The sequence below is a fragment of the Mobula birostris genome, chromosome 13 (genome assembly GCF_030028105.1).
Source record: "Mobula birostris isolate sMobBir1 chromosome 13, sMobBir1.hap1, whole genome shotgun sequence".
Classification (NCBI taxonomy): domain Eukaryota; kingdom Metazoa; phylum Chordata; class Chondrichthyes; order Myliobatiformes; family Myliobatidae; genus Mobula; species Mobula birostris.
Window position 1 is genome coordinate 89549434 of NC_092382.1, and position 16566 is coordinate 89565999.

The window sequence follows — 16566 nt, forward strand, 5'->3', positions numbered from 1 at the left end:
TATTATTACTATTAATTAGTTATGGTGCAACTGTAACGAAAACCAATTTCCCCCGGGATCAATAAAGTATGACTATGACTTATGTCTGCACTTGTAACAAGGTTCTCCTTTGGCATTAGACACGCGTAAAGTTTGCTGATATTAAGTACATTGTTTATGGGAGCTGCTTTCTGCATTAAAAGAGCTGCTGAGTTTTCTACACAAAAAAATCTGGGGTAAGGACATGGGACCGATGCTTGCAGAAACTTTTAATGGCACCATGATTACCCAGAAAGCTCCGCGTAGCAATATTCGCTGTCGCTGAAGCACCGATCGAATGCGCAGGCGTCAGGGTTGTGGCCGTTCCCGAATATCGCGCATGCGCGCAGTACTGAAGCGGCCTCGGCATCAGGCCTCGGGATCTCGCCTCCAGGTAAGAGATATTCCCCGGTTGCGGGTGGAGTTTTTCAACACCGAATTCGGGACATTTACTGTCAGCTTCGGACAACGTGACTCGCAATCCCGGGACAGTCCTGCCTCTCTTCCCTCTCTCTCAGCCCCACGATTCGCACACGGGCCCCGGGGAGCTTCTGGCTGATGAGGGAATGGGAACCGATGGATCTCTCAGACAGAGCTGAGCTCCAGCTGTCTAAATGCAAGGACTGGGAACTCGGAGAAAGGGAACAGAATCTTTTACATCAGCAGGTTAGAAAATCACCTTTGTTCTGCCTCCAATCACAAACAAGAGAAAATCTGCAGATGCTGGAAATCCAAGCAACACACACAAAATGCTGGAGGAATTCAGCATCAGTACTCTTTTCCATTATTGCTGCCTGGCTTGCTGATTTCCTCCAGCATTTTGTGTGTGTTACTTGTTCTACCTCCTCTTGTTCTGCACCTTTCTACCCGTGAGGACATGTTTTGACCCATTCTCTCTGGGTACATAATGATATCAAACACCTTTGTCCTGGGCCGTTCACAAATGTGCCAGACTCCAATGAGATAGACTACTGCCCTCCCTTCATATTCATTGGCTGTTAGTCCCCTGGGGGAGGGTTCAGGGGAAATATTTATGTATAATACAGAACCTCTGTGTCTTGTGGCAATGCAAAAGTTGCTGGAGAATTTGCAATTGGGAGGAAGTGGAGTGATAATTTGGAAATCTGACTTTTTAAAGCATCATTTAGCAAGCAAATCAGATGTGGACGGTGTGCAAAAGCTCAGGTGAGAAAATCCTTCATAACTCTCTGCAGGCCTGCTATATAAGTTGTGTGAGAGTGCAGATGAACTTGATCAAACCCAGAGGATATTAAAGTTCTTATTAACAGTGATTTCCTAGCTGTTAAAATAAATACCTCTCTATTTAAAATTCAGTGTGCACATGTAAAACTGGGTAAAAATTGCACAGCACAAGAGTTTTTGGCACACCGGTCATTACAAATTAGAGTGGACATTGGTGGGAAGTTGGGGAGACTTCCTTGACAACCTCACCTACAAGATGTGCATCCAGCTGCAGCTTGTAATTGTAATTAGGGAATTGGAGCTGGAAATGGATGAATTCCAGATCATCTGGGAGTCTAAGGGAGTAATAGATATGACACGAAGAGAGGTGAGTTGCACCCAAGGTGCAGGACAGAGGATACTTGGTGAGAGTCAGGAAGGGGAATGAGGTTAAATAGCCATTGCAGAGTACTCTTGTGGCCATCCCACACAACAACTGATAGGCTACTTAAGAAACTGTGAGGTTGGGTTACCTGGCATAGGAATGTCAAAAGGCTGATAGGGAATTAAAACTAGCCAGATATCTAATATCCTAGCGGTAAGGCTTGCTAGTGTTAGTGTGTCGTGGGGGGTGAGGTTAAACTAATGTTGCGGGGGGATTGGAGTCAGAATGCCAGAACAGATAGTGGAGAGGGTGAATTGAAATGACTTGTATCCTTCATATACATGAGGAGTAGAAATCTTTACATTACTTCTCCTTCTAAGTGTGCAATGTGTAATTTATAATAAATGGTTAGTACATAGGACAGTCATTAAAACATAGAAATACAATTGTATCAGTATGAATTAATCAGTCTGATGACCTGGTGAAGGAGCTGTCCAGGAGCCTGGCTTTTATACTGTTGTACCGTTTCCCAGATGGTAGCAGCTGGAACAGTTTGTGGTTGAGGTGACTTGGGTCCCCAATGATCCTTCAGGCCTTTTTAGGCACCTGTCTTTGTAAATGTCCTGAATAGTGGGAAGTTCACATCTACAGATGCACTGGGCTGTCAGCACCACTCTCTGCAGAGTCCTGCGATTGAGGGAAGTACAGTTCCCATACCTAGGCAGTGATGCAGTCAGTCAGGATGTTCTCAATTGTGCCCCTGTAGAAAGTTCTTAGGATTTGGGACCCGTACCAAACTTCTTCAACTGTCTGAGGTGAGAGAGGTGCACAGCCACATACCACACCGCCGGTATGTACAGACCACATGGGATCCTTGGTGATGTTAATGCCGAGAAATTTAAAGCCGTTCACTCTCTCAACCCCAGATCCATTGATGTCAATAGGGGTTAGACTGTCTCTATTCCTTCTGTAGTACACAACCAGTTTCTTTGTTTTTGTGACATTGAGGGAGAGGTTGCTTTCTTGACACCCAGATGGATGTTGTTCAGACAAAGTCAGCAATCAAAAGGTTGAGCACGGTGCGATGAATGTGCTGAGCTGTGTATATCACAATGCAGGAAGCATCTTAGGAAAGCCAGATGAGCTCAGGGCATGGAATCATGATATTGTAGCCATTACTGGGACTTGGTTGCACCCAACAGTTTGAGGGATTTAGAGGAACAAATTTGTGGAGAGATCACAGACCATGCCAAGAAACAAAGTTTGATTCAGTAAGTGATTTTAACTTTCCATACATTGACTGGGATTCCCATACTGTAAAACGACTAGATTGGGTAGAGTTTGTCAAATGTGCCCTTAACCAGCACATAGAATTCCTGATATAGAAGTGTGCAATTAGCTATTAGGAAATGATCCAGGACTAGTGACAGAAGTTAGTGTATGGAAACACTTCCTGTTTCGTGATCATAATGCCATGAGGTTCCAAGTAAATATGGAAAAAGAGAGGTCATGACCACAGGTTTAGATTCTAAATTGGAGAAAGGTCAATTTTGATGGTATCAGAAAGGATCTGACAAGTGTGGATTTGGACAGGCTGCTTTCTGTCAAAGGAGTACTTGGCAAATGGGCGTCCTTCAGAAGTGGAATTTTGAATGTGTATAGTTTGTATGAGCCTGTCAAATTAAAAGTTGAAAGGCAACTGGTGCAGGGAACCTTGGTTTTGAAGAGATATTGCAGCCCCGGATATTTTGTTCCTCTAAATCCCTCAGACTGTTGGGTGCAACCAAGATTCATTAATGACTACAAATCATAATTCAATGCCCTGAGCATATCTGAGTATTTTTAGTTGTCTTCTGTTGGTTTTTGTTCCATTATTTGCCTTTTATGTCCGCTTTGGCTTCTCATTTCAGCCTCGTTGTATCCTCCTGCCTTTCCAATGCTTCCACTTCTTTGGGATGTATCTATCACTCACCTCCTGAATTGCTCCCAGAAACTCCAGCCATTGCTGCTCCATCGTCATTCCTACCAGTCTCCCCTTCCAATCAAGTTTGGCCAGCTACTCTGTCGTAGGGACATGGAGAAGTTCTGTGAAGCAGGCCATTCGGCCCATCTAGACAATGCTGAAAATATTTAAACTCTCTAATGCAACGTCCTGAACTGGGACCACAGCCCTCCATACCCCTACCATCTAGGTACCTATCCAAACTTATCTGAAATGGTGAAATTCAGCTGGCATGAACCACTTGTGCAGGCATCTCATTCCACACTATCACAACCATTTCAGTGAAGAGGTTTTCCACATTTTCCCTTTAAATTTTCGTTAAATGGTGAAGCCACTTACCCATGACCTCTGGTTCTCCTCCCACCCAACATCAGTGGAAAAAGCTTGCTTGCATTTACCCTATCTATACCTCATAATTTTCTTTACTTCTAACAAATCCTCAGAGCAATGTATAATTTCCTTGTTTATGTTTAGAGCCTTTTTTAGGTGGATAAGATGATGAGGGGCATTGATCATGTGGATAGCCAGAGGCTTTTTCCTGGGCTGAAATGGCTAACACGAGCGGCATAGTTTTAAGGAGCTTGGAAATAGATACCGACGGGATATCAGGGGTAAGTTTTTATACACAGAGAGTGGTGGGTGCGTGGAATGCACTGCTAGCAGTGGTGGTCGAGGTAGATACAGTACAATAGGGTCTTTTAACAGCCTCTTAGATAGGTCATGCAGCTTAGAAAAATAGGGGTCTTTGTGCTGGGGAATTTCTAGCCAGTTTCTAGAGTAAGTTACATGGTTGATACAGCATTGTGGGCTGAATGGCCTGGAATATGTTGTAGATTTCTATGCTCTATGTTGAACAGCGAATTAACTTCGGCTATCCTACCATCCTCTGATAACTCTCCCGTCACTAAGGATGATTTAATTATCTCTGCTAGGGCCCCGACAATTTTTGCACTTGCCTCCCGTAGGGTCCAAGGGAGCACCTTGTCATGCCCTGGAGATTTATCCACCCTAATCTGCCTCAGGATAGCAAACATCCCCTCTTCTTTAATCTGTACAGGATCCACGATGTTAATGCTGTTTCCCACACCTCCGTAGACTATGTTTCCATCTCCTGAATAAAGAGAGATGATCTTCCCCGTCTGCTTTGGTTCCAAACATGGATTACCATTCTGGTCTTCCAGAGGACCAACTTTGTCCCTTGCAATACTTTTGATCTTAATCTATCTCTAGAATCCTTTAGGATTATCCTTCATTTTTTCTGTGAGAGCAATCTCATGCCTTTTTGCCATCCTGATTTATTTCTTATTTGTTCTCTTGCATTTCTTATACTCCAAGAACCTACCTGCCTATCCCTGTTCTGCAACTCCATTTTGTGCTTCACCAGGGTCCCAATAGCTCTTGAAAACCAAGGTTCCCCACAGTTTCTATCTTTTCTGACAAGCACGTACCCACTTTGTACTTTCAAAATTTCACTTTGAAGGCCTCCCATTTATCAAGCACACCTTTGTCGTAAAGCAGCCTGTCCCAATCCACAGTTGCCAGATCCCAGTGTCATAATTCCAGGTGTTGATCCATGCCCTGAACACATCCGCCTTTCCTACGCTGCTCCTTGTATTGAAATATACAGGGCTCAGCATATTCACTGCACCATGCTCAACTTTTTCATTCCTGACTTTGTCTGAGGACAGAACAACATCTGTCTCCACAACCTTTCTGCTATCTGTTCTGTTATTCAGGCTCCCATTCCCCCTGTAACTTCAGTTTAACCCCACCCCCACCTGCCACCATGCAGCTCCATTAGCCCTTTGGCTTTCATCTCCCAGATCAATAAAAAGGAGGCACATACCAGGTACAGGCGATAGGAACAAATGGGGTACTTATGAAATACAGGAAATTCAAGTGAACACTTATGAAAGAAATAAAAGAAGGCATGAGGTTGCCCCAGCAGACAAGGTGAAGGAGAGTCCTTAGGGATTCTGCAGATATGTTAAGAGCAAAAAGATTGTACGGGAACAATTAATCCTCTGGAAGATCAGGATGGTATTCAATATGAGGTGACAAAATAGATGGAAGAGATTTTTTTTTGCATCTGTATTTACACGGGAGACAGACACAGTCTATAGAAGTGAGGCAAAGCAGCATCAACTTCATGGACCCTGTACAGATTACAGAGGTGGAGGTGTTTGTTGCCTTAAGCAAATTAGAGTGGATAAATCCCCAGGGCCTGACAGGTTGTTCCCTGGGACTCTGCAGAAGACAAGTGCAGAAATTGTAGGGGCCCTAGCACAGATACTTAAATGATCCCTAGTGACAGGTGAGGTACTGGAGGATTGGAGGACAGCCAATGTTGTTCCTCTGTTCAAGAAAGGCTCTAAAAATAACTAAGAAATTGTACGTTGGTGAGCTTGACATCAGTAGGGGAAAGTTATTGGAACGTATGTGCAGGAACCGGATATGTAAATATTTGGATAGATGTTGACTAATGAAGAATAGGCAACATGGCTTTGTGCATGGTAGGTCATGTCTAGCCAATCTTATCGAGTTTCTCGAGGAAGTTATCAGGAAAGTGGATGAAGGCAAGGCAGTGGATGTTGTCTACATGGGCCTTAGCAAGGCAGTTGACAAAGTCTCATATGGGAGGTTGGTCAAGAAGGTTCAGTCACTCAGCATTCAAGATGAGATAGTAAATTGGATGAGTCACTGGCTTTGGAAGAGGACAGAGAGTGGTAGCAGATGGTTGCCTCTCTGACTGGAGGCCTGTGACTATTGGTGTGCCAGAGGGATCAGTGCTGGATCTGTTGTTGTTTCTCATCTGTATCAGTAATCTGGATGATATGGTGGTTAACTGGATCAGCAAATTTATGGATGACACCAAGACTGGGGGTGCAGTGGACAGCGAGGAAGACTATCATGGCTTGCAGTGTGATCTGGACCAGCTGGGAAAATGGTTTGAGAAACAGAAAATGGAATTTAATGCAGACAAGTGCAAAGTGTGTTTCACTTTGGTAGGACCTACCAGGGTAGGTCTTACACAGTGACTGGTAGGGCACTGATAAGTTTTGTAGAAGAAAGGGATCTGGGAATACAAGTCCTTAATTCACTGAAAGTGGTGTCACAGTTCGATAGGGACAGAAAGAAAAATTCTGGCCCATTGGCCTTCATGAACCAAAGTACTGACAATAGATGGATGGTATGTTGACTTGTATAAGACATTGGTGAAGCCTAATTTGGAGTTTTGTGTGCAGTTTTCGTCACCTACCTACAGGAAAGTTGTAAAAGAGGTTGAAAGAGTTCAGAGAAAATTCACAAGGATGTTGCCAGGTTTGGAGGACTTGGGTTATAAGGAAAGATTGAACAGGTCAGGTCTTCATTCCTTGGAATGTAGAAGATTGAGGAGAGATTTGATGGAGGAATACCACGATTAAGAGGGGTATAGATAGGGTAAATGCAAGCTGGCTTTTACCATTGAGATTGGGTGGGACTACAACCACAGGCCATGTGTTAAGGGTGAAAGATGAAACGTTAAGGGGAACATGTGGGAAACTTCATCACACAGACAGTCATCCAGATGTGCAATGAGCAGCCAGCAGAACTGGTGCATGTGAGCTCGATTTCAACATTTAAGAGGTTTGTACAGGTACCTGGATGGGAGGGGTATGGGCGTGGGCAGTTTAAATAGTTCAGTACAAACTAGATGGCCCAAAGGGCCTGTTTCTGTGTTATACTTTTTCTTTGACTGTGACAAGAAACTTAAATAACACTAACGTTCACATTTTATCAGCTGTGCAGACCAACCATTCATCTCAGCAGGAAATTTTTATATGGCGTTAAAATTGTGGCACTTTAAGTTAATAGTACACAAAAGAAAATCCCAGCTGCATGTCAACAAAGGCTATTTGTGTGAGAGTGTATCACTTACTGTGGGGCCAGGCACCCATGTAGCTCAGTGGGAACAGGGAATAATACCAATGGAGAGAGTCAAACTGAGCCAAGTCACAAATTGGAGATGGCAGAAATGCCCCATTCTTATAGAGACAGGAAGAGCATCAGGGAATTGATGGTCATTCCCGATCCCAGCACTGTGCCCAGTTAGAAGATGATTTCTCTCTCCATCTTGGGTTGAATTTCAATGTAACAGTGTGATAGCAGATCACATCTTGGCAACTCAAGTGATCTCATCTGAAATGTTATCCTTCACCCATTGATGGATTTTGTTAATCTTTTTACAGGTTAAAACAAGAAGCAACTTGTCTCCTGGAATCTCAAACAGCCAGTTTTGCTGTCTCTGTCTAGATATTTAAGAAGTGGAGCAAGGGTTTCAATCGACCATTCTTCCTGCTCAGACTGTGGGGAGGGATTCACTCAGTCATTTGACCAACTGGCACCCCTGTCATTTTAAACAGGGGAAAGGCCTTTCATCTGCACAGACAGTGGGAATAGATTCACTCGGTCATCTCAATTGAAGGTACATAAGCAAGTTCACAGAAAGGATTCAGTCGGTCATCCCACCTGTGGACACACCAGTCAGTTCACACTGGGCAGAGGCAGGTCATCTGCTGAATTTCTGGGAAAGGATATCTCAACTGAAGGTCCATCAGCGAGTTCACACCGGAGAGTTCACCTGCTCAGACTGTGGGAAGGGATTCACTTGCTCATCTAAACTGAAGGTACATAAGCAAGTTCACACTTGAGAGGCCGTTCACCTGCTCAGACTGTGGGAAGGATTCGCTCGGTCATCTGACCTAATGGTACACCAGCGATTTCACACTGGAGAGAGGCCGTTCACCTGCTCAGACTGTGGGAAGGGATTCACTCAGGCATTTCACCTACTGAGACACCAGTCAGCTCACACTGCAGAGAGAGATTTCACCTGCTCAGACTGTGGGAAGAGATTCTCGCAGTCATCCTACCTACAGAGTCACCAGCGAATTCACACTGGAGAGAGGCCGTTCACCTGCTCAGTCTGTGGGAAGAGATTCACTCATTCATCCACCCTACAGAAACACCAGTCAGTTCACACCGGGGAGAGGCCGTTCACCTGCTCAGTCTGTGGGAAGAGATTCACTCGGTCATCCACCCTACAGAGTCACCAGCGAGTTCACACTGGGGAGAAGCCGTTCACCTGCTCAGAATGTGGAAAGAGATTCTCTCAGACATCCCACCTACAGAGACACCAGTCAGTTCACACTGGAGAGAGGCCATTCACCTGCTCAGACTGTGGGAAGAGATTCACTGAGTCATCCAATTTACTGGTACATCAGCGAGTTCACACTGGGGAGAAGCTGTTCACCTGCTCAGTTTGTGGGAAGGGATTCTCTCAGTCATCTCACCTACAGAGACACCAGTCAGTTCACACCAGGGAGAGGCCGTTCACCTGCTCAGTCTGTGGGAAGAGATTCACTGAGTCATCCCACCTACTGGTACATCAGCGAGTTCATACTGGGGAGAAGCTGTTCACCTGCTCACTTTGTGGGAAGGGATTCACTCGGTCATCCACCCTACAGAATCATCAGCGAGCTCACACTGGGGAGAAGCCATTCACCTGCTCAGTCTGTGGGAAGGGATTCACTCAGTCATCCCACCTACTGGTACATCAGCGAGTTCACACTGGGGAGAAGCCGTTCACCTGCTCAGACTGTGGGAAGAGATTCACTGAGTCATCCCAGCTCCTGGTACATCAGCGAGTTCACACTGGGGAGAAGCCGTTCAACTGCTCAGACTGTGGGAAGAGATTCCGTCACTCTTCCACCCTCCAGAGTCATCAGCGAGTTCACGCTGGGGAGAAGCCGTTCGCCTGCTCAGAATGTGGGAAGAGATTCACTGATTCATCCAGCCTACAGAGACACCAGCGAGTTCACACTGGGGAGAAGCCGTTCACCTGCTCAGAATGTGGGAAGAGATTCACTGATTCATCCAGCCTACAGAGACACCAGCGAGTTCACACTGGGGAGAAGCCGTACACCTGCTCAGTCTGTGGGAAGAGGTTCACTCAGTCATCTGACCTACAGAGTCATCAGCGAGTTCACACTGGGGAGAAGCCGTTCACCTGCTCAGAATGTGGGAAAAGATTCACTCAGTCATCCCACCGACTGGCACACCAGTCAGTTCACACACGGGAGAGGCCGTTCACCTGCTCAGTCTGTGAGAAGAGATTCACCAACTCTTCCAACCTACAGAGACACCAGCGAGTCCACACTGGGGAGAAGCCATTCACCTGCTCAGTCTGTGGGAAGAGATTCACTCGATCATCTGCCCTACAGAGTCACCAGCGAGTTCACACTGGGGAGAAGCAGTTCACCTGCTCAGAATGTGGGAAAGGATTCACTCAGTCATCCCAACTACTGGCACACCAGTCAGTTCACAGTGGGGAGGGACCGTCGTTATGAATCCCTCGGTTTTGTTTGCTGTGGACTGTCATTTTGAGAGAGAGAGATTAAGAAGGCTAATTAGTCTGATTTGCAGTTTGTTTACATCGCTCGCAGCTTGTTTAGTTTTAATCGAGGGCACAGACACTAAGAGTTAGACGGAGACGAAGGAAGAAAAGTGGAAGGATCAAAACCAGGGAACTAGTGGCAAGGGTCACTGTTTAGAACTTTCCTGTGCCCACGCGGGTGGGTTAATGATCGATTCAGCATACATCGCATGTGTGGTTGTCACCTTGTTCAATCCATAGGAGTGGATCGGATTTGGGGTATTTTGTGAAAACCACTTATGTGTCCTTGCCTGGGTGTGGTCTGGTAATTCACTTGAAGAAGATACCCCTTGTGACTAGTCACTTTTGATGATAATTCGTACGTGGATTTGGAACGACGACGAATAAAATCTACAGCGACTGTTCTCTCATTTTACTACCGTGGAACCTGTGCAACTCGACATAATTGCCTTCTCTTGACATTTACCCTGGATTACAAATATCTCTCTCTCATCACCTATTCCATGGATGAACTGAACTTTCATACTTTACCATCTCAAGACTCTAAGCCTTGTTTCCCCAGAGCTCAACAGTTTGGGAGTTATATTGAAACACATATATACACATAATACTGTTCACTTTTGTTTATCTTGCTTAAGTTACTATATTATAAGTAGATACTCGTAAAGACAGTGATTTTAACATCAAAACCAGACTCCGGGTATAGTCTATGGCTGCTGATTCGTTTCTAAAGCATTACGGTTCATAACAAAATTGGGGCCTACGTTCGGGATAGGAACAAATTTAGGGGCATATTTATTGATTAATTATTGATTTCACTGGGAAAATCCCTTTTGATTTATTTGTGTGTGGAAAATCAGCAGCAGTGGATGTTGTTGGATTTCTGGAAGCGCCAATTTGCTAAGGTGAAATTGACAATGAGGAGGGCACAGAGAGGCAGAAAAACAGAGAGATGAGGCAGAAAAACAGAGGAAGGAAGCAGAAAGACAGAGGCTGTTCGAGCTGGAAAAGATAGATTGCAGCAAAGGGATCTGGCATTAGACTCTGGTGATAAGTTTGAGGCCAATCGGGAAGTTAAATTGGAACTTCCATTTGATGAGGCAGAAGTTGATAAATACTTTAAGCATTTTTAGAAGTTTGCTCGGAATTTAAAGTGGCCAAAACAGGGTTGGCCTATTCTCTTACAAAGTGTAATTAAGGGGAAGGCTTAGCAAGATTATTCTACTTTGACAGTTGATGAAGCAGCTGTTTTGGACATAGTGAAACAGTCTGTGCTCAAAGCTTACGAGTTGGTCCCAGAAGCAAATGTTTAGAAATTTGAGGAAATCTGTTATATGGAATTTGCTTATGAGAAGTTTGTGTGTTTTGACTGCTGGTACACATATAAAAATGTAAATGATGACTTGTAACAGCTTGAAAGAGTTGGTTTTAATTGAAGAATTCAAAAGGTGCATCCCTGATGACATAAAGATGTATTTAGATGAAAAGGATGCTGCCACTTTGCAGGTGTCTGCTAGATTAGCGGATGAGTTTGCTTTAACTCATATAGTTAAGCTTACCCCGAATAAGAGCTTCCAAAAGAGTAGCAGGGATAACCAGGGTAAACGAGAAATTAAAGTTGGGACTAATAACAAGAGTAAAGATGAAGGGAAGCAGTTGAAGGAGAAAAATTCTGGTCTTACTTGTTACTATTGTAAGAAAGCTGGTCATATGATGGCAAATTGTTCCGTCCTGAAGAAGGAAAAGAAGGCAGTCCCAAATGCCCGTGATCAGCAGGTTGAAGCACTTATAAACCCACAGGGTCCTGAACATTTTGTTGAGGCTCAGTTAAGGACTGAGAGGTCTGACCGAGTTAAGAAGGGATTTGATCATTTTGTGTCAGATGGGTTTGTATTATTAAAGGAAGGGTCAACCCTGATACCAGTGAAAATTCTTCAAGATACTGGGGCTTCTCAGTCACTTATATTAGACAGTGTTCTAAAGTTTGGTGATGAGACTGACATTGTTGAGGTAAATCTTATTAAAGGCATTGGGGGTGGCATGGTTTCTGTGCCGTTGCGCAGGGGAACTTTACAGTCAGGGTTGGTTTCAGGACCTGTTAAGATCAGATTATGCTCCAGTTTACTGGTGGAAGATGTTACTTTGCTGTTAGGGAATGACCTGGCAGATGGTAAAGTTGTTCCTGCAGTGTAGTTGACAATTAAGCCAACCACTGACGACCCACAGATGGACTTTAACATTTATCCTTCCTGCGCAGTAACTCAAAGTATGGCTAAGAAGTCTGCCAATGCAGAGGTTCTGTGCAGCATGATTCTGATACCCATGACAGCCAAAATCGGGATTCAGGTTATGATAACTTGTCAGGGACTTTTCTACCTTCATTGTTTCAACAGGATTCAGGTAGTAAGTCTGATGAAAAAGATTTATCCCTGTGTAGGATGGAGTTTATAGCAGAACAGAACCGAGACCCTGAGATTGAAGCTTTAAAAGAAACAGCTCCCTCAGATAATGAGATTAAGAAAGTACCAGTTGGCTATGATCTCAAGGATGGAGTGTTATTGAGGAAGTGGAGGCCACCTGCTATACCTGTGAGTGAGGAATGGGCAATTGTTCACCAAGTGTAGTCCCTAAAGTTTATAGGACTAAAATTTTAGCTTTGGCCCACAGTATGCCCTGAGGTGACCATTTCGGACTGAATAAAACTGTAAACAGGATTATGAAACAACTTTACTGGCCTAATTTGAGGAAAGAGGTTGTGACCTTTTGCAGAACCTGTCACACTTATCAATTTGTGGGTAAACCTAATCGGGTCACCCCAGTGGCCCCACTCCAGCCTATACCTGTATTTCGTAAACCCTTTTCTAAAGTTATAGTGGATTCTGTTGGCCCATTGCCAAAGACTGAATTTGGCCATCAGTATTTGCTAAATATTATGTGTACTGCATCCAGATTCCCAGAGGCAATACCTCTCAGAAATATGAAAGTTAAAACTGTGGCGAAGGCTCTTACCAAGTTTTTTACTTTATTTGGTTTACCAAAAGAAATCCAGTCTGATCAAGGAAGTAATTTTATATCTGGATTGTTCCATCAGGTAGTTTATGAACTGGGAACTAAACAAGTTACATCGTCTGCGTACTATCTGGAATCACAAGGGGCTTTAGAAGGATTTCATTCTACCCTCTAAACAATGATTAAGACATACCATGTTGAAAATGGGAAAGACTGGGATGAAGGAATACATTTGCTTTTGTTCGCGTTAGGAGAGTCAGTACAGGAATTACTGGGCTTTAGTCCTTTTGAACTTGTATTTGGTCATAGAGTGAGGGGAACTTTGGCCTTGTTAAAGGAACAGTGGATTGATGGGGATGTACATGTTAACTATGTTTTGAAGTTCAAAAATAAACTACACCAAGCTTGTAGTCCAGCAAGACAAAACTTAAAGACTTCGCAAAACAAAACAGCGTTTTCCTCCCCCGAAAACGGAGATTTTCTACAACGCCCTCCAGAGTGTGTAAATTTGAAAATGCCGGTTGTGCAGAGCAGTGTGGACGGGGTAAACGGATATTTTTAAAAACGCTGTCATGACGTGCCGGAACAGATGGCGGCAGCGCGACATTTCATTGTTTTCTTGAACACAACCCCCCACACAACCTAACAATTTCAGAACAGACAGAACCAATACTGAAGCCAGAAAAGTTAGAAATGTACTTACCAAATACTTTGACCCATAGCTTACTGAATAAATAAGTATACTAACTTTGCCCTGTTTCTGTCCTTCCTTCTATGAAGGTAGTTTACCTATTTATGCAAGTACTTCTTTGACAATAGATATGTAACAGCCTAATGTAACATTGTATGGAAATACAAGATAACACTGATGTAGACATGTTTTATACATTTAACAAGGTGCTTTATTTGTCATGGTCTCTTCTGGCAATCCCCCACCTTACTATTTACCTCAGGAATTGGTCTTCAATCCCCTCATTTAATTTCCAGTCATTCCCAGGTTCCACTACCTACACACACCTGCTTTCCATCAGAAAATGCAGAATAAAGACCCTGTGATCAAAACAACGAGCTGTCAGTTCGTTGGTCAACTCCAGTGTGAGTAACCTTGGTTCATGGTTCTTAGGACTGTTAGTTCTAAGTCTAGCATCGCTCCTGGATTCTCTCCAAACCCAAGACTTCAGGTAAAGACTCCCCTGGAAACAGATTCCACGCTCACTACGGTGATAACGCCTCCCGACTCTGTCCCCACGCCCGTGTTCTGCACTTGGGTTCGTCCACCGCTACACTTGTGTAACATGATAAATGTATTGCTTGTGCAAACGTTCAATAGATACAATTGTCACCTTTGCCCAGTAACTCATTTTATTGCACATGTTAAATACAGCAAAATAATACACAAAGACATGGCAAAGGTAAAGGCAAACCAATGAGGTAACAGCAAATTTCACTTTTGCCCAGTAACAAGCCTTATTGCATTTAGTTGTACCTGTCGTCCCTTTCATCGGTGAAGAGACTATGGCTGTAGAAAGTGTTTCTGGACAAATGCGCACCAAGTCTTTTGTTTGGCAATTTCCATTTAAGTTTCTCTAGTCCAACTGGACAAACGCGCACCAAGTACACCGTTTCCTCTTCGCTTGTTTTCCGTGTGTTTTGCGCATGCCCAGTAGGAGGAGATTCAGCCAAATATCCATTCTAATGTGGACGGAGGTATTTTGAAAATTGCCTGGTGTGGAGGCCTATCATTTTTACGCCAAATCGGCGTTTTCAAAATTATCCGGTCTAGTGTGGACGTAGCCTGAGACTTTTCACAAGCCAAACATGGTCCCAGTTAGGCTAATGAACTCGGTTGTTCTAGAAAACATTGATAACAAGTTGGCTCATCTGCAGCCAACTGAGGAATTAATTCTGAAGTTTAAAGATTTATTTCCCAACGTTCCCAAGCAAACCACAGTCGCAGTACATGACGTACATATTGGTCAAGCCAAACAAATTAAGCAATAGCTATATTGCATGAACACAGAAAAGCGTAAATTGGCTGAGCAAGAAATTGAATATATGCTGAAAAACGGTATTATTAGGCCTTCAAAATCAGATTGGAGCTCACCCTGTGTTATTGTGCCCAAACCTGATGGTAGTGATAGATTTTCCACTGATTATAGGAAGGTAAATGCAGTAACAAAAACAGATGCCTGTTCTATCTCTATGGTGGATGACTGCATCGATAAGGTTGGAAAAGCTAAATTTCTTACAAAGATTGATCTGTTGAAAGGGTATTGGTGTGTTCCATTGACAGGCGGAGGTAGAGAGTTCTGCGTTTTTAATTCAGACCCAAACCGGAAATGTGCAGGTTTCATTGAAATCCGTCCATGTGTATAAATACTCATTTCTATTCACATTCCTTCGGCCTCACTGGACAACAACACTGAAACACCAAGTGAGAAACAGCAGGAGGTGGCCATTCCGCCCCTCTAACCATCAACAAGATGGCGGCTGCTCTCCCATCTCAGTCACATGTTTCTGCCGGATCCTCATTTCCTCAATCCCTCCGGTCTCCACACATCCGGCCTCTGTTTTATGTGAGGACGATCACCAAATCTTCACCGCCCTCTGTGGTGGGGATTTACAGACATTCACCACCCTCGGAGTGGAGACATTTCCCCTCATCTCAGTCCCGGACAGTCCACGCCCTTTTTCAGAGACTGGGATCCCTGGTTCAACCGGTAATGATGTTGTGCATTTCAATGTGTTCACCCCTCGGTCCTCGGTTCTCTAAATGAAAGGGTCATTTGATCTTTCTTCATATGATGACCCCACCACCCCAGGGATCAGTCTGGTGAATCTTCATTGCACTCTCTATAACAAATACTCTCTAACCTCTTTGTTAACCCTCTATGGAATTAATTTCCATCTTCTGCAGACCGTGTTGCCCCAACCACTCACCTCCCACCCCTGTCACTATTTCCACCTTCCCACCTCCCCCTCACCTGGACCCACCTCTCACTCCCCAGCTCTTGCCCCATCCCCACCCCTCACCTCTTTTCTCGGACTATTTCCCGTCCACTCTCAGTCCAGAGGGAGGGTCTCGGCCCGAAATGTTGACGGTCCATTTCCCTCCACAGATGCTGCCCGACCCACTGAGTTCCTCCGGCAGTTTGTTCTTTGGTCTGTATAACCCGTGTTAGTGTGGGGAGCGGGATTTTACACCATATTCCCGGTACAATCTCAACAAAACACAAATAATTGTCACTTTGCCCGGACCATTGGCCCCGCTCGCAGGGCAACAGTCTGCCGGTGTTTGCCCCCCAATGTGGTGAATCGCCACCACCGTGGGCTCAGACATTTCCACAGATGAGCCCCTCCTGTCCCCACCGGGACAAACATCCTGTCCGCCCCCTCTCTCACCGTCTTCATCCTCTCCCTCCCCGGGGAACCGGCATCAAACCGACGGGCCGAGCGGTCTCCTCCTACCTCTCAGCGATACATCAGACTCCGGCCGCAGGAGACGCTTCACAAACGCCCCAACTTCCCTCGGAGGGA

General features: G+C 44.5%; 1 protein-coding gene across 3 annotated transcripts; it reads left to right on the forward strand.

Moving 5' to 3' along the window:
- Window positions 1–353: 353 nt before the first annotated feature.
- LOC140207149 (uncharacterized) lies at window positions 354–13776 on the forward strand. 3 transcript variants are annotated; one of them, XM_072275486.1, is made up of 2 exons: window positions 354–412; window positions 7817–13776. In XM_072275486.1, the coding sequence occupies exon 2, from the start codon at window positions 8333–8335 to the stop codon at window positions 9971–9973; it is 1641 nt and encodes a 546-aa protein (XP_072131587.1). In that variant the 5' UTR covers window positions 354–412; window positions 7817–8332; the 3' UTR covers window positions 9974–13776. The 3 variants fall into 3 exon arrangements, with proteins under 3 accessions (XP_072131587.1, XP_072131588.1, XP_072131589.1); XM_072275487.1 differs by lacking the exon at window positions 354–412 and adding an exon at window positions 422–684; XM_072275488.1 differs by lacking the exon at window positions 354–412 and adding an exon at window positions 4062–4198.
- Window positions 13777–16566: the final 2790 nt, after the last annotated feature.